The sequence below is a fragment of the Littorina saxatilis genome, linkage group LG7 (genome assembly GCF_037325665.1).
Source record: "Littorina saxatilis isolate snail1 linkage group LG7, US_GU_Lsax_2.0, whole genome shotgun sequence".
NCBI lineage: Eukaryota > Metazoa > Mollusca > Gastropoda > Littorinimorpha > Littorinidae > Littorina > Littorina saxatilis.
The window spans coordinates 28,819,270-28,837,525 of NC_090251.1; the positions used below are offsets into that span (position 1 = coordinate 28,819,270).

Genomic DNA, 18,256 nt, shown 5'->3' on the forward strand with positions numbered 1-18,256 from the left:
AACTCTGAATAAAAGGCGAGGAGAAAGAGATTGTTCATGGTATGATAATTAGTCCTGCCTACGTTAAGGACTTCCATAAGTCTCTAAACGGCTGAAGTGGGGAGGGGTAGAGTCAAAAGGATGACCAGCTGGAGATAAAAACACTCCACTCCCCATGTCTTTACAGTGTTGTGATCAAACTTTCAAAGACGGTAGGTAACAGACAAAAGCATACAGTGTATGCTAATCAAATGAGATAAGTGGTTTTGAAAAATGAAGAGGTACCGCTCTTTGAGTTTTACAATTTTGGTTTGTTGCTTGTTTCTCATCCTTTTGCTAAATTTACGTTGACCGTGCATTGGTGTGAATTTTATTTTTACAGGATATATACAAGAGTTACACCACATGCCGGTTCCTGGGAACAAGCGTTCTGCAATTATTCCGGTGCCACAGAAGGGAGCTGATTTCACTAGTACTACTGTATCAAGGTTTGTTACCTAATACATCCCGTCTAGCTTAACAGTAAGATTTTTTTTATTTGTATTAATTGGAACATGTTTGCACATCATTTGTAAGCGACCTCTGTGAATTTGATGGGTTTAACGTACCCTCACTATGGTCAACATTCTGTTAGCGACTAAATTTTGAAGCGAATAAATGTAGCGGTCAGAAAGATTCCAGAATCAGTTGGGTCACTGGAAACTGTGTTTGTTTGTTTTTTAACCTGAAACAGTAAGAATTATACGAATTCATGAAATAAAATTGTCTTTCATTTTGGTTTGTTGTGTGAAGACTTGCTAACCCGGCTTTGACCGACTCTCTGAGATAGTAAACATTATTCAAATACATTCAAATAAAAATGTCACTTTTCATCTTTTGTGTGAAGGGTACCCCAGGCTGATTTCCTGCACCATGGATGTAGAGGAGGCCAGACAGTCTGCTTCTCATTCCAGCTGTGTTGCGGTTTTTTCTGCTCGTGAAGTGTATCGCCACATTGCCAAAGCCATTGGCCAAGAGAAGTCACCCTGTCTGCCCATTTTGCATAACCTTACAGGCTGGGACACTATGTCGTTCTTCAATGGTATTGGGGAAACAGAAGGCTTGGGAAGTATGGCAAGCATTTGAAGACGTCACTCAAACTTTCTTCAGGTTGTCTGCTCCTCTTTGTAAGCTGAGTACCACTGACAGGACAGCACAAGAGCTTTTTGGTGTACATTTGTAGGACAAAACCAGCAACGTACTGGGTGTAAACAGTGCTAGACGGTACCTCTTCAGTAAAAAGAGCTGCCAAATTGACCATAATCCCCTTACAAGTGAGGTGCTGCTGCAGGACATGAGATTGAGAAGAGCCATCTACCTATTAGACTTCCCAACTCTGTGGGCTGGCAGTTCAAGGCTGGAAAGTGGGAGTCATTCTGGACGAGCTTTCAAGAGGTATCCAGCGTGTGCCGAGAACTCATGAGGTGTGCCTGCAAGAAGAGCTGTACAACAAAACGCTGCAAATGCTGCTAAGAAGGACTGCAGAGCACAGCTCTCTGCAAATGTGCTTGCATGCCTGTGAAAACTGTCAGCATCTAAACTGTGCAAAAATATTATTGCACCCATTTTCATACCCCAACTCAAACATTTATTCCTGTGTCATTTTATTCAAACTGTCTATGCCATTAAAGGCTCGCATCTTCGCTATCTGGCAAATTTTTTTTTTACATCATCATTTACGCCGTCAAAATAAGGATACCCTTGACGTGACAAAGAGATGTGACAAAAACTTCGGGTACCTTTTAAAAAGCCGACGACAATTCCTGAGGCACAACTGGGTCACTGTTGTATAAAAAGGGAAAGTCAACTTGATTATCCATCCAGAACAGGTTGTTTTATTTCGCCATCTTGCATATTTCTAGTGTTGTGCCATTGTACCTACTGATGTATGTGTCGATCTCACGGATGAGATGTTTATGTGTCAAATTTGAGGGATACCCAAGACAACTAAAATCCATGTATTTTAGCAATGACCAAGTGGGTTGCGTTGAAACTTTCAGGAATGTGTGTCTACACACGAGGCGTAGTTCAACCGTTTGAGTACACTTTCAAATCTTCACGAAATAATATTTTAAAAACTGCCACAGGTTTGTTGACTTACGTTACATCCCACATAATTTTGACTTCGCATGTATATATATATATGACAGATGGTTGTTTCAAGTACTGCCAAAGTTTCTTTTGAGTATAGACACTTGCGGGAATGTGCTAGTTGTGTAAACACATGAGAACAAACAACGTTTTCGAAATACAGCGATTATGAATTTTAGTCGACTTTTGAGTTGATACATTACATTTTTATCAGTTTTATTTTGGGGGTACCCTTATTTGGGCGGCGGTCAAATAACCCATGTAAAGGCCACCTTTTATCTTAAAAGTGTTCCAGTTAGCCAAGTTGAGTGCCCTCAATAGCATACATTGAATACAACAGCACAGGAATGAATGTTTTCGTTTTGGTATGAAAATTGGTGCAATATATTTATTTTTGCACAGTTTAGGTAATCCACAAATTCTTCAACCCTGCCACCCACACCGTCCAATAATTCTCTGCACCAACACAACATGTATTGTTTTGTTTACAAATGTTTTTGTGTTAGTTTCTATTGCAAGAGAATGTCTTGTAGCATCAAAAATGCCTAAATACCCTTTTATTGGCGGCCATTTTGAAAATTGTTAAAAAACTACTGATTTCTTCATTTTTTCACGGTGGCTCTGTATCAGGTTTTGTTAAGCAAAAGCAAATGTCCATTTACACCAAATTTGCTGTTAATCACATGAAGTGAAAGATGCCTAACATACCCAACCGTTTACACTGGCGGCCATTTTGAAAAATTGTTTAAAAACTACCTATTTTTTAATTTTTCGCGGTGGCTCTGTATCAGGTTTTGTTAAGCACATAAAACTCTTCATATTTGCTAAATTTGGTGTTTGTTGCATGATTTGAATGATTTTGCAACATACAAGCCCCACTATTTGCGGTCAAAACAAGAACTGTAGTTTTTTGGGTTCCCCTGGCGACAACATTGAGAGAGAGAGCGAGAGAGAGCGGATTGCCGCGTGAAACCGTGATTTGACACGATGGCTGACGCCGACACGCGGGGTGAACGCCGCAGCCGCTACATTACCACAGACACAGGTGTGTATTATATTTATAGTACTTTGTTGTCCATTTTAGACGAAAAGACAGTTGACTGAGTTGTTTTTGAAATAGTGACGCGCCTTCAACTTTATCTTTCAGGTCTGTTGCCACATGGCTCTGACATTCCAAAATGGCTAACCTCGTTTTTTGGAATTTAGAGCTCACAATCCAGTGACAGTGACATTAACAAGAACTTGATCAGTCATTAATTATCAATGGCTTATCAAGTTGTTGGTACAGGTTACTATGCAAGAGTCTTATACATTAAAACAAATTATGGTGAGTGGTGCACAGATCTAAATACTCTTATACTGAGAAGGCACGATGCATGTTGGTTTTTTAACTTCCGAAAGATTCTGAGATTAGCTGTGCGTACAAGCGATCGAATAGCACTGATTTTATCAGTATTTATATAACTATGTTTTGTTTGTGTCAGTCTGTGCTTGTTTGCTGAATTTATGTGTAGGAGCCTGAGGCGGGTTGAGATCTAGCTCCAATGTTCAAATTTCAATCTCGCCTTAGGCCTAGTAGCTGTTGAATTAGGGAGACCGAATAAGTCAGTCACGGTGCGACTATATTTTTTTTTTAATTCGATTTATTTAATTAAAAACTCTTCACGTCCTGTACCGCACGACTTTGTTACTATACTTAGGAATGACCTCACAGGACGGAAGCGCTCTCTGTGCTTGAAAACCACATTTAGGTCACTTCCTTTGTAAACAAGCACATAGCTGCTCCGCGGTTCGTTCGTTTGGTGAACGTTTTGGTAGTTTGCAATGGATTTGTATTGATTTTTTTTTCACGGAGATTTTGGGACCATCTCTGGTGATGCTGATACAGTCAGTAAAGACAAATTTGGGGATATTATCGACGAATTAGGGGCAGAACAAGTGCTGGGACTCGAAGCAGACAATCGCTTGACATTGAAATTGTAAGCTTAATGTAGTTTAGTTTCATCTCCCCCGTCGCGATATAACCTTCGTGGTTGAAAACGACGTTAAACACCAAATAAAGAAAGAAAGTTTCATCTCTTTGTTCCACCATCACCCAGCCGACGCGGCGACTTCCTGGCGTGGCCGTAAAGTCCGGTTACTCGATCACGTCGCTCTCTGCTCTGTGCATCGTCAAATATGTTCATGCTTTTCACCTGTTGCACGTGAGTGAGTGGAGACTCGGCTCCCCCATAATCATGGTCCAACAGGCATGCGAATCATTAATTCTGCTTTTTACACGATGAGTCTTCTTCTGTCAATTTAATGCATACTAGTTACAAATTAAAATGACAGTATGATTTCTTCATTAATTAACTACTCATAATGATAATACATACATGTATTATACGTGTATACTTTACATACATGTTTTATAACATAAAACCCATAAATGTCATGTCTGACACACACAGATACCCACTTTCTGGTCATTTTCATCAAATCCTTACGGTACTGAGGCTTAGCAATAGGGAAATGTGTTCAGGACGTGAAGAGTTATTTGACCGGGCGAAGCTGGACTGACTTTGGACTTATCATGTATTGGAGCCATTCTTCCGTTCTGGGGACGAAATCCGTCTGTTGAAAAAAAACCAACTACTGTTTGTGTTTTACTTTACCCATACACACGCACACGTTTTTGTTCCTCTTTTTTTCTCTTCATCCTCTTTTTGTTCTGTTTTCTTCTCCTGTCCACGACATTACTGCTTCCCCTCAAACCTATGATGTACTTTTTCCGTGCATGGTTTATCCCTGTCTCTTCCCAGAGACCAGGCAGTCCGGTTACAGTAGCTCGGGTACTTTGTATCTCCCCCAAACTCATCAACTTAAGTTCATTACAGACAAAATAATTAGCATAGCCGCTAATTGAACAATGTATAGGCTCTCTTTTTCTTTTCTCTCCTCGACATTCAACCCATGGTCCCCCTCGACCACTACCATCTTTGACGCAATGTCACTGTCACAGTGTCAGAAAACTCACTGCCTTCTTCGGCATCATACAATTCATCATCTGACAGAGACTCGTCAGTGGTAAGACATAATGCATTCTCATCATACTCCAAGTCCAACTCCTTTGGATCAGACACACCTGAATGACAATGCTTCTCAATTAAAAATGTACACATGCTTTTATGTGAGTTAGGGAAGTATAAATAGAGAATACTATGTATGGCTTGCTGTGTCGTACCAGATTTTCATGAGTTGTTTTTTTAAATATTGAACTGCGAGCGAAAGCGAGCTATTCACTATTTTAAAAAGCAACGAGTGTAAATCTGGTACAAAACAGCAAGCCATGTAGTATTCTGTTTATCCTACATACTGTACTTACGTGTATTTTACTGAAAATGTCCTGCAGTCGAGGCAGCTAAATTGAAGACGCTTGTTTTGGAACCTCGATCTCTTCTAAAGCCTCGTGCAATCTATTACGTCAAAGCAAAGAAACGTCACTCTGAAAGTGTGGCTTGACGTGTTAGTTCTAAAAATTCATCGAAGGTAATTAGCGAGCGCAATCTTTTTTCTTCTATAATGACGTTTGTCTCGGTGACTTTGGCATCATAAGCAGTGGAAAAACAGGTCCCTGCCAGACTTGCTTGACATGACCTCATTTACATGATATACACACGTGTGATTTGAACGATTATTATCTCACGAGTGTCTCTCTCACGTATGTAGGATGATATTATTAATCAAATGAAAATTTACTAATAAAATGTTCTATTATGTCACTAGTGGAACCAGGAGGCCGAGGCCAGAGATTTAAAACAAGGGAGTACTTCCCACATTTCTCATACGGCCAAAGAATGGTGCAGGCTGCACTGGCTAAGAGTCTACCTGCCATACCATTGCCAGATGACACCAGCAATCATCCAGGTACAATGTAATCCCATTTTTATTTTGTTGAATGGCAAGATTTAACCAGAAAGTAAGGAACTAACTCAGGGGTTCCACTTATTGCACACACAAAAGTATACGCAGTTTTCAGCCTCCGTACACATTTTCACCGACATGTTGCATTTTGTCACGCAAAATTACAATTGCACTCAAAACACTAAATAGCCACGAAGAGAGCACCTGAACTCCCACCTCTGATTCTCCCCACCCGCCTTGTTCATCACTGTTAACACTCGTGTACTTATCGCCAGAGGCCATAGTACCAGTGCTCTACCGAATTGAATCTTTATTCCTTAGGTCACTGCCACCGGCGATAGCCTTATGAATGACCAGCTCTACCGAAGAGGAAGATTGCATTACATTTCTTTGGGGGGGGGGGGGGGGGGGGGGGTCATGAGTCACAGAATAAATAATTGATCCTGCTGTGTTCAGCAAAACAATGGTCTGCCTTATCACACATGCCATTAGTTTGGTGCACTGCCGATTCAGTTTACAGGCCAGGGGTGTCCGGGTCTACTCTGATTACATCGGACTGACCCACAGTGATTGTTTTTCAGGCTGAAATATCTTCCATTTAGCGCCATGCAAATAGTTCAGTTCCTCGCTTAGAGGCCTATTACCTGTACAGAGCCACTGCAAAACGCAAACAGACCGATCTGTCGTCGGAAAGTGAAAGAACAGAATCTGATGAAGGGACTTCTTTTAGTTACCTATCATCATCATGTCCAGTGATGGCGCTAGTACTTTTTTCAAACCGGTACGCAAACTTTTATGAAGCAAACAGTCCAGAAAAAAACGGTAGGCTGGTCATTGGAACCAGTTAGAATCCAGCTCAGAGTACTGGTTTTATAGTTTTGCCAGCGAAAAAAGACCGGTAGTTCTAAAAATCAACGGCAGCCAATTTTGTTCCGGGATTTTTTCGTTTCAACCGGTAAAATACCGGTAATTACCGGTTAACGCCAACACTGCATGTCTTCTCAATCGTAGTGAGAAAAACACACTTCTCCTTCGCGTTTTTTCCCCCAATTAAGTTTGTAATGGTACGCGTTTTCCCCGGCTCATACGCATTTTTTCAGTCATGTTGTGTATGCAAACGCAAAAAGCAAAAACCCAGTGGAACCCCTGACTAACTAACTGTTATGCAATACTTCTGGAGGGGTGATCACACTACAGTTAACACAGTTTAGTTATGACTAAGATATGTAGTTAAATTGCTATTCTGATACACATTGGAGAATTCAGGGTTATGATTTGATAGTCTCACATGTACATGGACCTATTTCGGTCATAAGGCCATATATGTCAACGGAAGCTGCTCAATATCCTATATATATATTTACAACAATAAAGCATGCTTCCTGTTTCATCACCGTGGATGAATTAAGTGCTTGCATGCACATACCTGGTCAGGTTTGCTTCTGTTACTGGTCGACAGACGATATAGTTTGTACAAAAACTAAATTCTTGCCGTCTATGAAATACATCCCTGGTAAAAATTCAATTCCTGCAACACACCTTGCAAAACTAGTAGCTGCAGTCTAGCAGACGGTCTTTCCAGTGCTTTGTAATGAATCGGCAATATTGCCTTTGCCTATGCAACGCTCATATATATGCAGATCCCAATCTGATGAATGGACTGACCCACAGTTAACAGAGAAAATAGAGGACCCACTAGAGAAAATGCTGAATTCTTGGGATGTAGTCTGATGATAGACGGAAGACAGACAATAGACGGAAGACAGACAATAGACAGAAGATAGATGGAAGACAGACAATAGTTGGAAGACAGATGGTAGATCGAAGACAGACAATAGACGGAAGACAGACGATAGACGGAAGACAGACGATAGATGGAAGACAGACAATAGACGGAAGACAGACAATAGACGGAAGACAGACGATAGATGGAAGACAGACGATAGATAGAAGATAGACGGAAGACAGACAATAGACAGAAGACAGACAATAGATGGAAGACAGACAATAGACGGAAGACAGACAATAGATGGAAGACAGACGGAAGACATACAATAGACGGAAGACAGACGGTAGATGGAAGACAGACGATAGACGGAAGACAGACGATGTAGTCTGACGATAGACGATACATATATATACGGACGTTCAACCAGTATTTGGCTTCAGCTTGATTCAGGAACAAGAGGGCGACTGCAACTGAGTCGCATGTATAGACAAACCATAATGCCTTTCTCCAGTCCAGTCTATGAAATAGGACTTACAGCTGATCTAGCTGGACTCTACGCAAGCTTCAGTACGAATGAAGTAAAATCTCCCATATCAAATTTATTATACACAAATATGAAAACAGTTAACTAGACTGTTCTAACTGTAAACCAACGTAAAGGGGAAATATGAAGCTCAAAAACAGGTTAAGTCCCAAGCATCATGCAACCACAGGCGCTTTCTGTCTGTCTTTCCTACAGTTGACTGCAGCTTCGAACCACAGGCGCTTGTGACAGAGGACTCTATAAGCAGCCATCACTCAGTTGACTCCCAAATGGTGAGTTTTTATAGAGTAGATTATTTGTTGCCCTGTCTGAAGATATTTTGTTTTTGCGATTTGATTTGTTAAATGTTTGACCTGCATTACTTGTGAGTTTCCTGTGATGACCAAGGCAATGAAATATGTTTGCTATCTGCAGTCTATGCTCTTTTGCCTCTGAAAAACATGCATCAGAGTTGTGCATTCTTTTTCAGCAACTGGTTCTTTTTCTCAGACAAAATAAGGCATTTATAATGAAAAAAGAACAAAAATATACGGTCGAAACAGATCACCAACAAAGGCTAACAAGTTCAGTTGAGTTGCCAGTTGGAAGGAACAGCGAAGAATGTCCCAGTTACTTCCTCAGTCGTACTCTTTTTGATTGTTCGATTTGGCAATTCTGAACGATGGCAGGAACTGAAGTGCGCCAGGCAGTATCAGCGAAGTCCTCTGGCTCATTTTCTGTGCCCACGAAAGCTTCCAGGTAGGCTATTTGTCGGTATCGGCGGACTGCATAATAATGTTGTCGAAGCTCAGTCTCGCTTACGACGCATCCAAAATGGCATCCTCCGACGGTGCTGTGACTGTGTGAAAGATGTCTTCAAATCACTTAGCACATTTGAAAAAATCCTATGTAACAAGCTGACCAGGATTGAGATAATCGGAAAACGTGGCCGAATTGTCCCAATTCTCATGACTGCACAGGTGAAAGCAGCTGTGGAACTGCTTGTGCAAAAAAGGGATGATGCTGGTGTCAGCGGCTCCAACAAATTTGTGTTTTCTTGCTCATTCTTTCAGTCGGAGGGGCACATTCGGGGATCTGACACGCTTCGAAAGTTTGTGACATCAGCGCAGTTGGCAGAGCCACAGTTCATCACATCTACTTCACTTCGAAAGCAGGTTGCTACTCTGTCCCAGATAGTCAGTTTGAAGGACAACGAGCTGGATGCCCTTGCTCAGTTTATGGGACACCGCGAGTACTACCGCCTCCCATCAGACATGATGCAGTTGGCCAAAGTCAGCAAATTACTCCTTGCCCTTGAAAAGGGGAAGCTGCAAGACCACCAGCGCTGCACCCTGGATGAGATGGAAGTGGCTGAAGATGAAGCCATCACCTCGGATGAGGAGGCAGGTATGTGTGACATTTTGAACATGAATTCCTTTTCCCGCAGTGGGGCACTGCGGTTATGAAATTAAAGGCCCCTCCTGTTTTTGGAACCGCAGGAGCTTTCTAGTTTGCTGTTAGGTAGATTTTTGGTTCCTCTTTCCTGTCATGCTCTCTTTTTCTTCATGAATTCTTTTCTTTTTTCTGCCTTCTTGCTCATTCACCTGTATTTTTTCCAAAAATCTCTTCTCTTGCCGCTTGTCTCGCGATTCATGTATAGTTTAATCTGTTAGTGTTCTGATGTAAGTCCAGCAGTAGATAGGTTAAGCCTATTTTAACATACTGGAAACTGGTAATCTTCCAGTAGGTATTAATTTAGTTTTACTAAAGCCTGCTGGGACACAAGTAATGGGTTAGTGCATTTGTAAACAGGAATCGCTTGACAAGTGGCCCCCTTCATCCCCCCCTTCCTCGTCCTGATATGGCTCTGCGTAGTCGGCTGGACGTTAAGCAACAAATAAACAAACAAACATGAATTCCTTTGCTCTTTTTGCACAAAATGAACACAGCTAGACTATCTCTAAATCTAGTATTGTAATAACCTTTTTTTTGTATTCTTAAATTCATCTTCTTCTCCTTCTGCTTCTTCTGCCTCTTCTTCTTCTTCTAAATTGGGGGGCTGGGATGGCTCATTCGGTACACAGCGTGGACTACATATAGTTCCTCTGACTCTCATAGTCACAGGTTTGAATCCCGGTCTCCCTCTCTCTGGTATCGCCTTTGTTGTGGCTAGTGACATTGAACCACCAATACAATTTTATTTCAATCAATCAATATGAGGCTTATATCGCGCGTATTCCGTGGGTACAGTTCTAAGCGCAGGGATTTTTTTTCTTTTCAATTTTTATTCAAGGCGCAGGGATTTATTTATGCCGTGTGAGATGGAATTTTTTTACACAATACATCACGCATTCACATCGGCCAGCAGATCGCAGCCATTTCGGCGCATATCCTACTTTTCACGGCCTATTATTCCAAGTCACACGGGTATTTTGGTGGACATTTTTATCTATGCCTATACAATTTTGCCAGGAAAGACCCTTTTGTCAATCGTGGGATCTTTTACGTGCACACCCCAATGTAGTGTACACTAAGTGTATTTGTTTTAAATCTAAATTGAGAACGTTCATACTTCAATGCACACTACAATGTGATATATTGTGCTAACATTAATTTGCATTACACAATAAAGCAAACATTAATACTACGGTACTTACTACATAAACTTTTGTACTTGCGATCTAGGATTTTATCTATTCTATCATATTGTAACTATTATTTACAGAATTTGTTGAAAAGGGTCACAGCCCTATTCCAGAACGATCTGCATCAGGAAGGTTCGCAACAAAAGACTCTTTGGCACCGCCACATAACCAGCCCTCTCCGCCTATGCATCAACCTTGTCCTGCTACAGCTGCACCTGACAGTAAGTCTTCTTCTTCTGTGTACGCATGCTATCAACTACAGTACTGCAAGCACTCCCAGTTTCGGATAAAAACAAATGCGATTGGTCACTTTGGCAGAAATAACAACTGTGAACAGAATGTTGATAGTAAAAGAAAGTAAGGAAGCAGGAAAGATGAGCCGGTGCCTACCTAACAGCAAACTAGATAGCTCCTGGTGTTCAAAAACAGGAGGGGCCCTTAATTTAAGTCCGCAGCGCTCCACACTGCAGTAGGTGACAGTAAGGGACAATATGGGCTGAATCCATCCCATCTACATGGTGTTGGAGTGGGGACAGGACATATTTGAATGGCGATGTCGCTGTTCAGTGTCTGAAAGTCTCTTAAGTTTGTAGTTGCAAACATGACTTTTCTTTCTCTCTCCCCCCCCCCCCCCCCCTCCTCACTCCCACAAAGTAACATAGTAGATTTAATTTCTTATTTGTAGCTGCCATTCCATGTAAAAGTGAATACATTTACTTATTTAGTGTAAACTTGTCACCCTGGCATGAGGTAATATGACCGGCACGGTTGGCCTAGTGGTAAGGCGTCCGCCCCTTGATCGGGAGGTTGTGGGTTCGAACCCCGGCCGGGTCATACCTAAGACTTTAAAATTGGCAATCTAGTGGCTGCTCCGCCTGGCGTCTGGCATTATTTGGGGTTAGTGCTAGGACTGGTTGGTCCGGTGTCAGAATAATGTGACTGGGTGAGACATGAAGCCTGTGCTGCGACTTCTGTCTTGTGTGTGGCGCACGTTATATGTCAAAGCAGCACCGCCCTGATATGGCCCTTCATGGTCGGCTGGGCGTTAAGCAAACAAACAAACAAAAAATGAGGTAATATCACAAGGGTTATTCATGTTTTTGTATTTGTCAGATTCTGCTGATGATGAGGAAGCACCAGAAATCCAAAGGAAGTTTCAACGGTGTGCTGCTGACAGCAGTGCATGCTCAAACAGTTCAGTATATATCTTTCTCCTTAGTCAACCAATTTTCCATGGGGGCGCGACTGGAGATGGATGAAGGTCAGGGGGTTCCTGTGTTCGAGTGGGAACAGCTTGAATTTAACTCACAGAGTTGTTTGTGTCCAACACGCTTGTCGGAGGTGTTTTTTTACGGCGTCAATGTTGGGGGGTGGGTGGGGGTTAAGGATGAGGGGTAGAACTGCATTCGTTGATGCATTTTGATTGTCTTACATCTGAAATGTATTTGTACCTTTGAAGAATAGTTCATTCCTGTACACTCATAACACCGAACACACGTTTATTTATTTTGAACATAACATAATTAATACAATAAATAATTAATTATAATTTTATTATGTCCCCAGGCGAGCCCCCTTCCTCCTAGACATTCTCTCCTGTTGGTGTGGCAATGATGAACACAAGATGCAGTGTATTCACACAGATCACTTCTCCTTCAGCGTCATCTAACGAAAGTAAGCTTTATTGCATATAAATTAATTTAGAAACATGCTGGCGTCACCCCCCCGCGGGTTAGGGGGAGTCCCATATTGGTTGGGACTAGAAAGAATTTACCCGATGCTACCCAGCATGTCGTAAGAGGCGACTAACGGTTCTGTTTCTTCTCTTCTTTTGTCTTATTTCTGCCTTACCAGTCCTTTCACCTATATTTCCTTCCAAGAAAACTCTCCCTACTATTCCCTGCAGTTTTCCAATTCTTTTCTTGTTGTCTTATTTCTACCTGACTGGATCCATCACCTTTATTTCACTTACCAAAAGTCTTCTTTTCCACATCCTTATTTCTCTGCACCCCGCATGTCGTATGAGGCGACTAACGGATTCTGTTTCTCCTTTAACCCTTGTTAAGTGGTTCTTGTATAGAATATAGTCAATGTTTGTAAAGATTTTAGTCAAGCAGTATGTAAGAAATGTTTAGTCCTTTGTACTGGAAACTTGCATTCTCCCAGTAAGGTCATATATTGTACTACGTTGCAAGCCCCTGGAGCAATTTTTTGATTAGTGCTTTTGTGAACAAGAAACACTTAACAAGTGGCTCCCTCCCATCTCCACCCTTTCCCCTATCTCATCTCCCCCTTTCCCTCGTCGCGATATAACCTTCGTGGTTGAAAACGACGTTAAACACCAAATAAAGAAAGAAAGAAATGCTGGCGTCATGTACGGACGATTAACTAAGCGCCCATTACCTAGTTGTTGAATGGCCGCATTCCATAGTGGAAACTCTTGTGTTTAGTTATTTGACAACGAAATTGATATTTAAAAGCATATGTCTTTTAGCTGTTGTTCTTTTTTTGCTATTTTGCATAATCTATCAAATGATTTGAAATAAAGATAAGCCAGCTGAGAAAATCTATCATCTTTTTTTTTCCCCAAGGTTCAACTGACAATGAGTACCTACCTGAACAGTGGAGCCATTCCAAACCAAAGAAGCTCAAATCAAAGGCAACGCGCAACAGTGAGTGGAAACATAATCATTGTATTTATACCTCTTCTTTCTCTTTGTGAACTGAGCTTTAAGGAGCTGACTCAATCCACACAAAAGTTATTCCTTTAAAGTAGAACGAAACCAGTAAACTAGATAGTTATTGTGTTTTTGAGTAAGGTAATATCCTTCTCTGAAGCACTTGGAAGGAAAAATAGAGCCTGTTCATAACGTGTTAACTGTTAATCTAACTAGGAGCGTATAGTTATTGTGTTTTTGAGTATGGTAATACCCTTCTCTAAAGCACTTGGAAGGAAACATAGAGTATGTTCACAGACCTGTTTACCCTCCCGGAATTATTACGGATTTAGGGTCTAAATTCCGGTATTACGGAAATCTACCGGAAATTCCGGTCACGAGAACCATTTCCGTGTGTGAAAATTTAAAGTCGAAATTGTAGTACTAGTAGTCACCGGGATTTTGATTTCCCGGAAACCCTTTTAGCTCAAGGCCGACCGGAACAGCCTTGTCTGCGCATGTGCAAAAACAAGGTATTTGTCGGTCAACGCGTGGTTTTTGTGCATTCGGTCCGATCGACATGGGTCGTAAGCGTAAGGCCGATCTCTCTGGGGACAAAATGCCAACCAAAAAAGCTCAAGTTGTACAGGAATATCGGCAAAACTATCAAGTCAAGTGGCAGTGTCTGGCGAAGTCTAAGAAGAGCGAATCACTTGCATTTTGGTGATCGAATTGAGATCAGTGCAACAACAAAGCTAGTCAGTCATGAGTCACTGCAGTCGTTCGTCCGCGAACCAAGCGAACGTGTCCCGAGGTTAGACGCAGCATTAGTTTATTTACAAAATGCAGTACACAAATGAACATGGAAACAAACAAATTGTGTTTGGCAAAACATGAGCCTGCTTCGCATCGAGTTTATTTGACCAGTATGTCTGTGCTTCGACATTATCTCTTGCTACGGTCAGTGACTTGTGCTGTTGCCGGAATTTGAAAGTCTTTTTGAGTCTAAAAGTGATCTCCATTAATCTTTCTCCAATATAGCAAAGATCACAGTTCTTTGAATTGAAAAACTTTAAAGAAAATCTTTAAATAAAATGAACGAGCCGGTCCACAAAAAAAAAAGGTAGCTTCTGGAGAGTGTTTTTATGACTGGTTTTAATGCAGGATGTAAACAGGTCTGTGTTCATAACGAGTTAACTGTTAATCTAACTAGGAGCGGCATTTTGTCAAAGAGCAGTTCAAATCCGTACGTGCTTTAACATATCAAAATGGCCTTCTGCTGTCGCTCAGTTTTCTTGATTCAAAACTAAGCAGTAAATTGTATAATTATTTAAAAATGAATAAATAAGTGGATCAGTTAACAAGTGCAATGGCTAACTGACCTGCCACTTCTCATGCCCATTCGTGGCTTCTGTCCCATGCTTTGAAAATGAATGTGTACAGGGTCTGTAATTCCGGTTTTAATTTAGATTTGAAATCTTTTGTAATTGATGGATTACGCCCACATACACTTCCGTGTATTAGAGGCGGGGACGGGAGTCCCAGGAATTGGAAAAAAGAGGAGGTACTATATCTAACTTACATTGAACAACCAAAATGTAAGCAGCACTAAGATTGACAGTGAAAATGTGACAGTTTTAGTGTACTAGCTTTAGTGCCACGAAGAAGAATCAGAACAAATGTTGACTCGGGAAAATAAATGTCCATGCCCAATCAAGATTCGAAATAGAGACACTGAGATCACGAGTTGTCGGCCTAGACCACCAGACTACCCGGCGCTCATATTGAGTTGGCATGATTGTTCCTTATAAAGTTTTAATCCGATAACATATTTAACCTTTGTATCTCCGGTAATAGGTCTTGTGATATCTGTGTCCACAAAGGTTCAAGCCAGCCACGTCGACTGTGGTTGGAGGAGGAGGTGAAGGCAGTGGAGGCTCATTTGTTAAAATATATCGCCACGCAAGTGCTGCCAAGAAAAGAGGATATCCAGAAGTGCCTTCAGGCTGAAGAGGCTCTGAAAAATCGTACCTGGCTACACGTCAAGAACTATACATGTACGAAACAGGATTACTGCTTTGCAAAGAAATCAGCGAAACTAAATAATGTTCAGCTTTTCAGCTACTGATCATCTTTCCAATGTTGTTGCTGATCACTACCACTAAGTGGATATATATCTAGTGCAGGTTTGTGTCTTGAGCTGTACTGGACAATGATTTACACATTTATCTTTATTTGTTTTTATTAATTTTGACTATGAGCACACTGGTGGTTGTGTTTTATGTTAAATGATTTATTTAGTATGTGTTTATGCAAATCATTTTTGGCATTTTGAATAAGCTAGATGTGACCTTTCTTAGCACTGATCCAAAGGTCAGTTTAATATGCGGTCAAAACAATGATGGTGGAGGCAGTTGGCTATTTTTAATTCATTTGCATAGCAAAAACGAGGCTATATATGTATTGACAACTGACCACCTATTGAACACTCAAAACTTTTCAAATAATGGAAGCTTTCATGATAAAAACTTGTCTTGGTTATGAAACCTATGAACACTTATAAAATGCATGTGATTACATCAGCAAAACAAAACAAAATATAAGCAAGTGAGTCATATTCTTTGTGGCTTTGCCCTTGTTTAACTGTATTATCATTATTTATTATCATGAACACAGACTACCATAAGGTCCGCTACCCCCCCCCCCCCCCCCCCCCTGCGGGTTAGGGGGAAGAATTTACCCGATGCTCCCCAGCATGTCGTAAGAGGCAACTAACGGATTCTGTTTCTCCTTTTACCCTTGTTAAGTGTTTCTTGTATAGAATATAGTCAATGTTTGTAAAGATTTTAGTCAAGCAGTATGTAAGAAATGTTAAGTCCTTTGTACTAGAAACTTGCATTCTCCCAGTAAGGTCATATATTGTACTACGTTGCTAGCCCCTGGAGCAATTTTTTTATTAGTGCTTTTGTCTTCTTCTTCTTGTCGTTCGCCAATGTTAAACTTGGAGTCCAGCTCTGGTAGTGCTTTTGTGAACAAGAAACAATTAACAAGTGGCTCTATCCCATCATCCCCCCCCCCCCTTTCCCCGTCGCGATATAACGTTGAACGGTTGAAAACGACGTTAAACACCAAATAAAGTAAAGATAAGGTCCGCTATTAGGAAAGTCAAAACAATCAAAGTGTCATATGCACTTTGTCATCGTGTGTGACATTTTATTGAGAGAGAAACAGAATCCGTTAGTCGCCTCTTACGACATGCTGGGGAGCATCGGGTAAATTCTTCCCCCTAACCCGCAGGGGGCGTACAGTACTTCTTTGGGATAACAAGGGTAAGGGTTGCTCTAATTAAGGTTGGCTGAGCAATATATAACAGCAATTTCGCTCAAATCGGCCAAAAACAAGGCCCGAAGGCATCGTAGGCATAGCCGTTTTAACTTTATTATCATTATTATTTATTATCGTGACCACAAACTACCATAAGGTCCGCTAGTAGGAAAGTCAAAACAATCATAACGTATCATAAACACTGGGTCATCGTGTGATCATTATTATTTATTATCGTGACCACAAACTACCATACGGTCCGCTAGTAGGAAAGTCAAAACAATCATAACGTATAATAAACACTGGGTCATCGTGTGTGACATTTCAATGTCAACACAATGATAGTGGTGTTTCACATGTAATGATTGATTTCGATTTTAAGTGCTCTATCCCTTCTCCCCCCCTTTCCCCGTCGCGATATAACCTGCGTGGTTGAAAACGACGTTAAACACCAAATAAAGAAATAAAGAATAAAGAAAGATTTTGAGTGTATATAAAGTGTATTTATGGTACATTTACTTTTGGCTCTTTAGATCAGCTTAATTTGGTATTTCATGGGCATCGGTCAAAAGGTCACTTCAGCATGTGCTGTCAAAACAACGATGGTGGAGGCAAATGGCCTATTTTAACAGGATGTTTGAAGATTTGCTTTTTCAATTTTGTTTGAGAGACAAGAAGTTGGAAAATAGTTTTATTGTATGTTTCTTTGTCACCTGGGGCAAAATTATTCAATCGTCGCTATACGTTTGTTGGAAGCTATAATACAAAGGATAAATTGGCAGTTTTCTTACTTTCTGTTAGAAACAAAAGTATATTTTTCATTTGTTGCAATTGAAAAAGCATAGACCTTACTAAAGATGCTGCTAGTTGTTTTGATTGTGTGGACTATTCAGTGGAGTGTTTTAAATAATCTGTATATATATATATATATATAAAACATCAGAAATATATATATATCTATATGCCAATTCTCATGCCTCACAGTATTTTAACATTGGTTTATTTTCCATGTTACAAATATGTAATCATATGACTCGAGACTACCTTACTGTGTTATATTGCATTATTATCATGAACGCATTAGGCCCACTTATAAGTTTAAAGAAAGTCAAAGCCGTGTATTGTTCCTTTCAGAACAATGTTATACACCGGGTGTGCATTATGTGTTTTCATTATTTTTAATCATGAGCAGTTTCATATTTAATTATTTATTTAGAGTGTGTTTGATTTAGCTTAATTTGAATTTTGTTGGACATTGGTCAAAAGTTCAGTTTATTATGCGCGGTCAGAACAATGATGGTGGAGGCAATAGCCTATTTTTCAACAGGTTTGAAGGTTTTGTTTGAGAGAAATAAATCTGTCT

At 40.6% G+C, this 18,256-nt stretch overlaps 1 protein-coding gene across 5 annotated transcripts; it reads left to right on the plus strand.

The window, feature by feature from the left end:
* The first annotated feature begins 2,998 nt into the window (after nucleotides 1-2,998).
* LOC138971098 (uncharacterized) lies at nucleotides 2,999-16,284 on the plus strand. Of its 5 annotated transcripts, XM_070343712.1 has the most exons (9): nucleotides 2,999-3,154; nucleotides 5,878-6,018; nucleotides 8,484-8,560; nucleotides 9,341-9,674; nucleotides 10,993-11,133; nucleotides 12,026-12,106; nucleotides 12,479-12,586; nucleotides 13,504-13,584; nucleotides 15,453-16,284. In XM_070343712.1, the coding sequence occupies exons 1-7, from the start codon at nucleotides 3,097-3,099 to the stop codon at nucleotides 12,496-12,498; spliced, it is 852 nt and encodes a 283-aa protein (XP_070199813.1). In that variant the 5' UTR covers nucleotides 2,999-3,096; the 3' UTR covers nucleotides 12,499-12,586; nucleotides 13,504-13,584; nucleotides 15,453-16,284. The 5 variants fall into 5 exon arrangements, with proteins under 5 accessions (XP_070199813.1, XP_070199814.1, XP_070199812.1 ...); XM_070343713.1 differs by lacking the exon at nucleotides 12,026-12,106; XM_070343711.1 differs by lacking the exons at nucleotides 12,479-12,586; nucleotides 13,504-13,584; nucleotides 15,453-16,284 and having other exon boundaries at nucleotides 12,026-12,471.
* The last annotated feature ends 1,972 nt before the right edge of the window (nucleotides 16,285-18,256 follow it).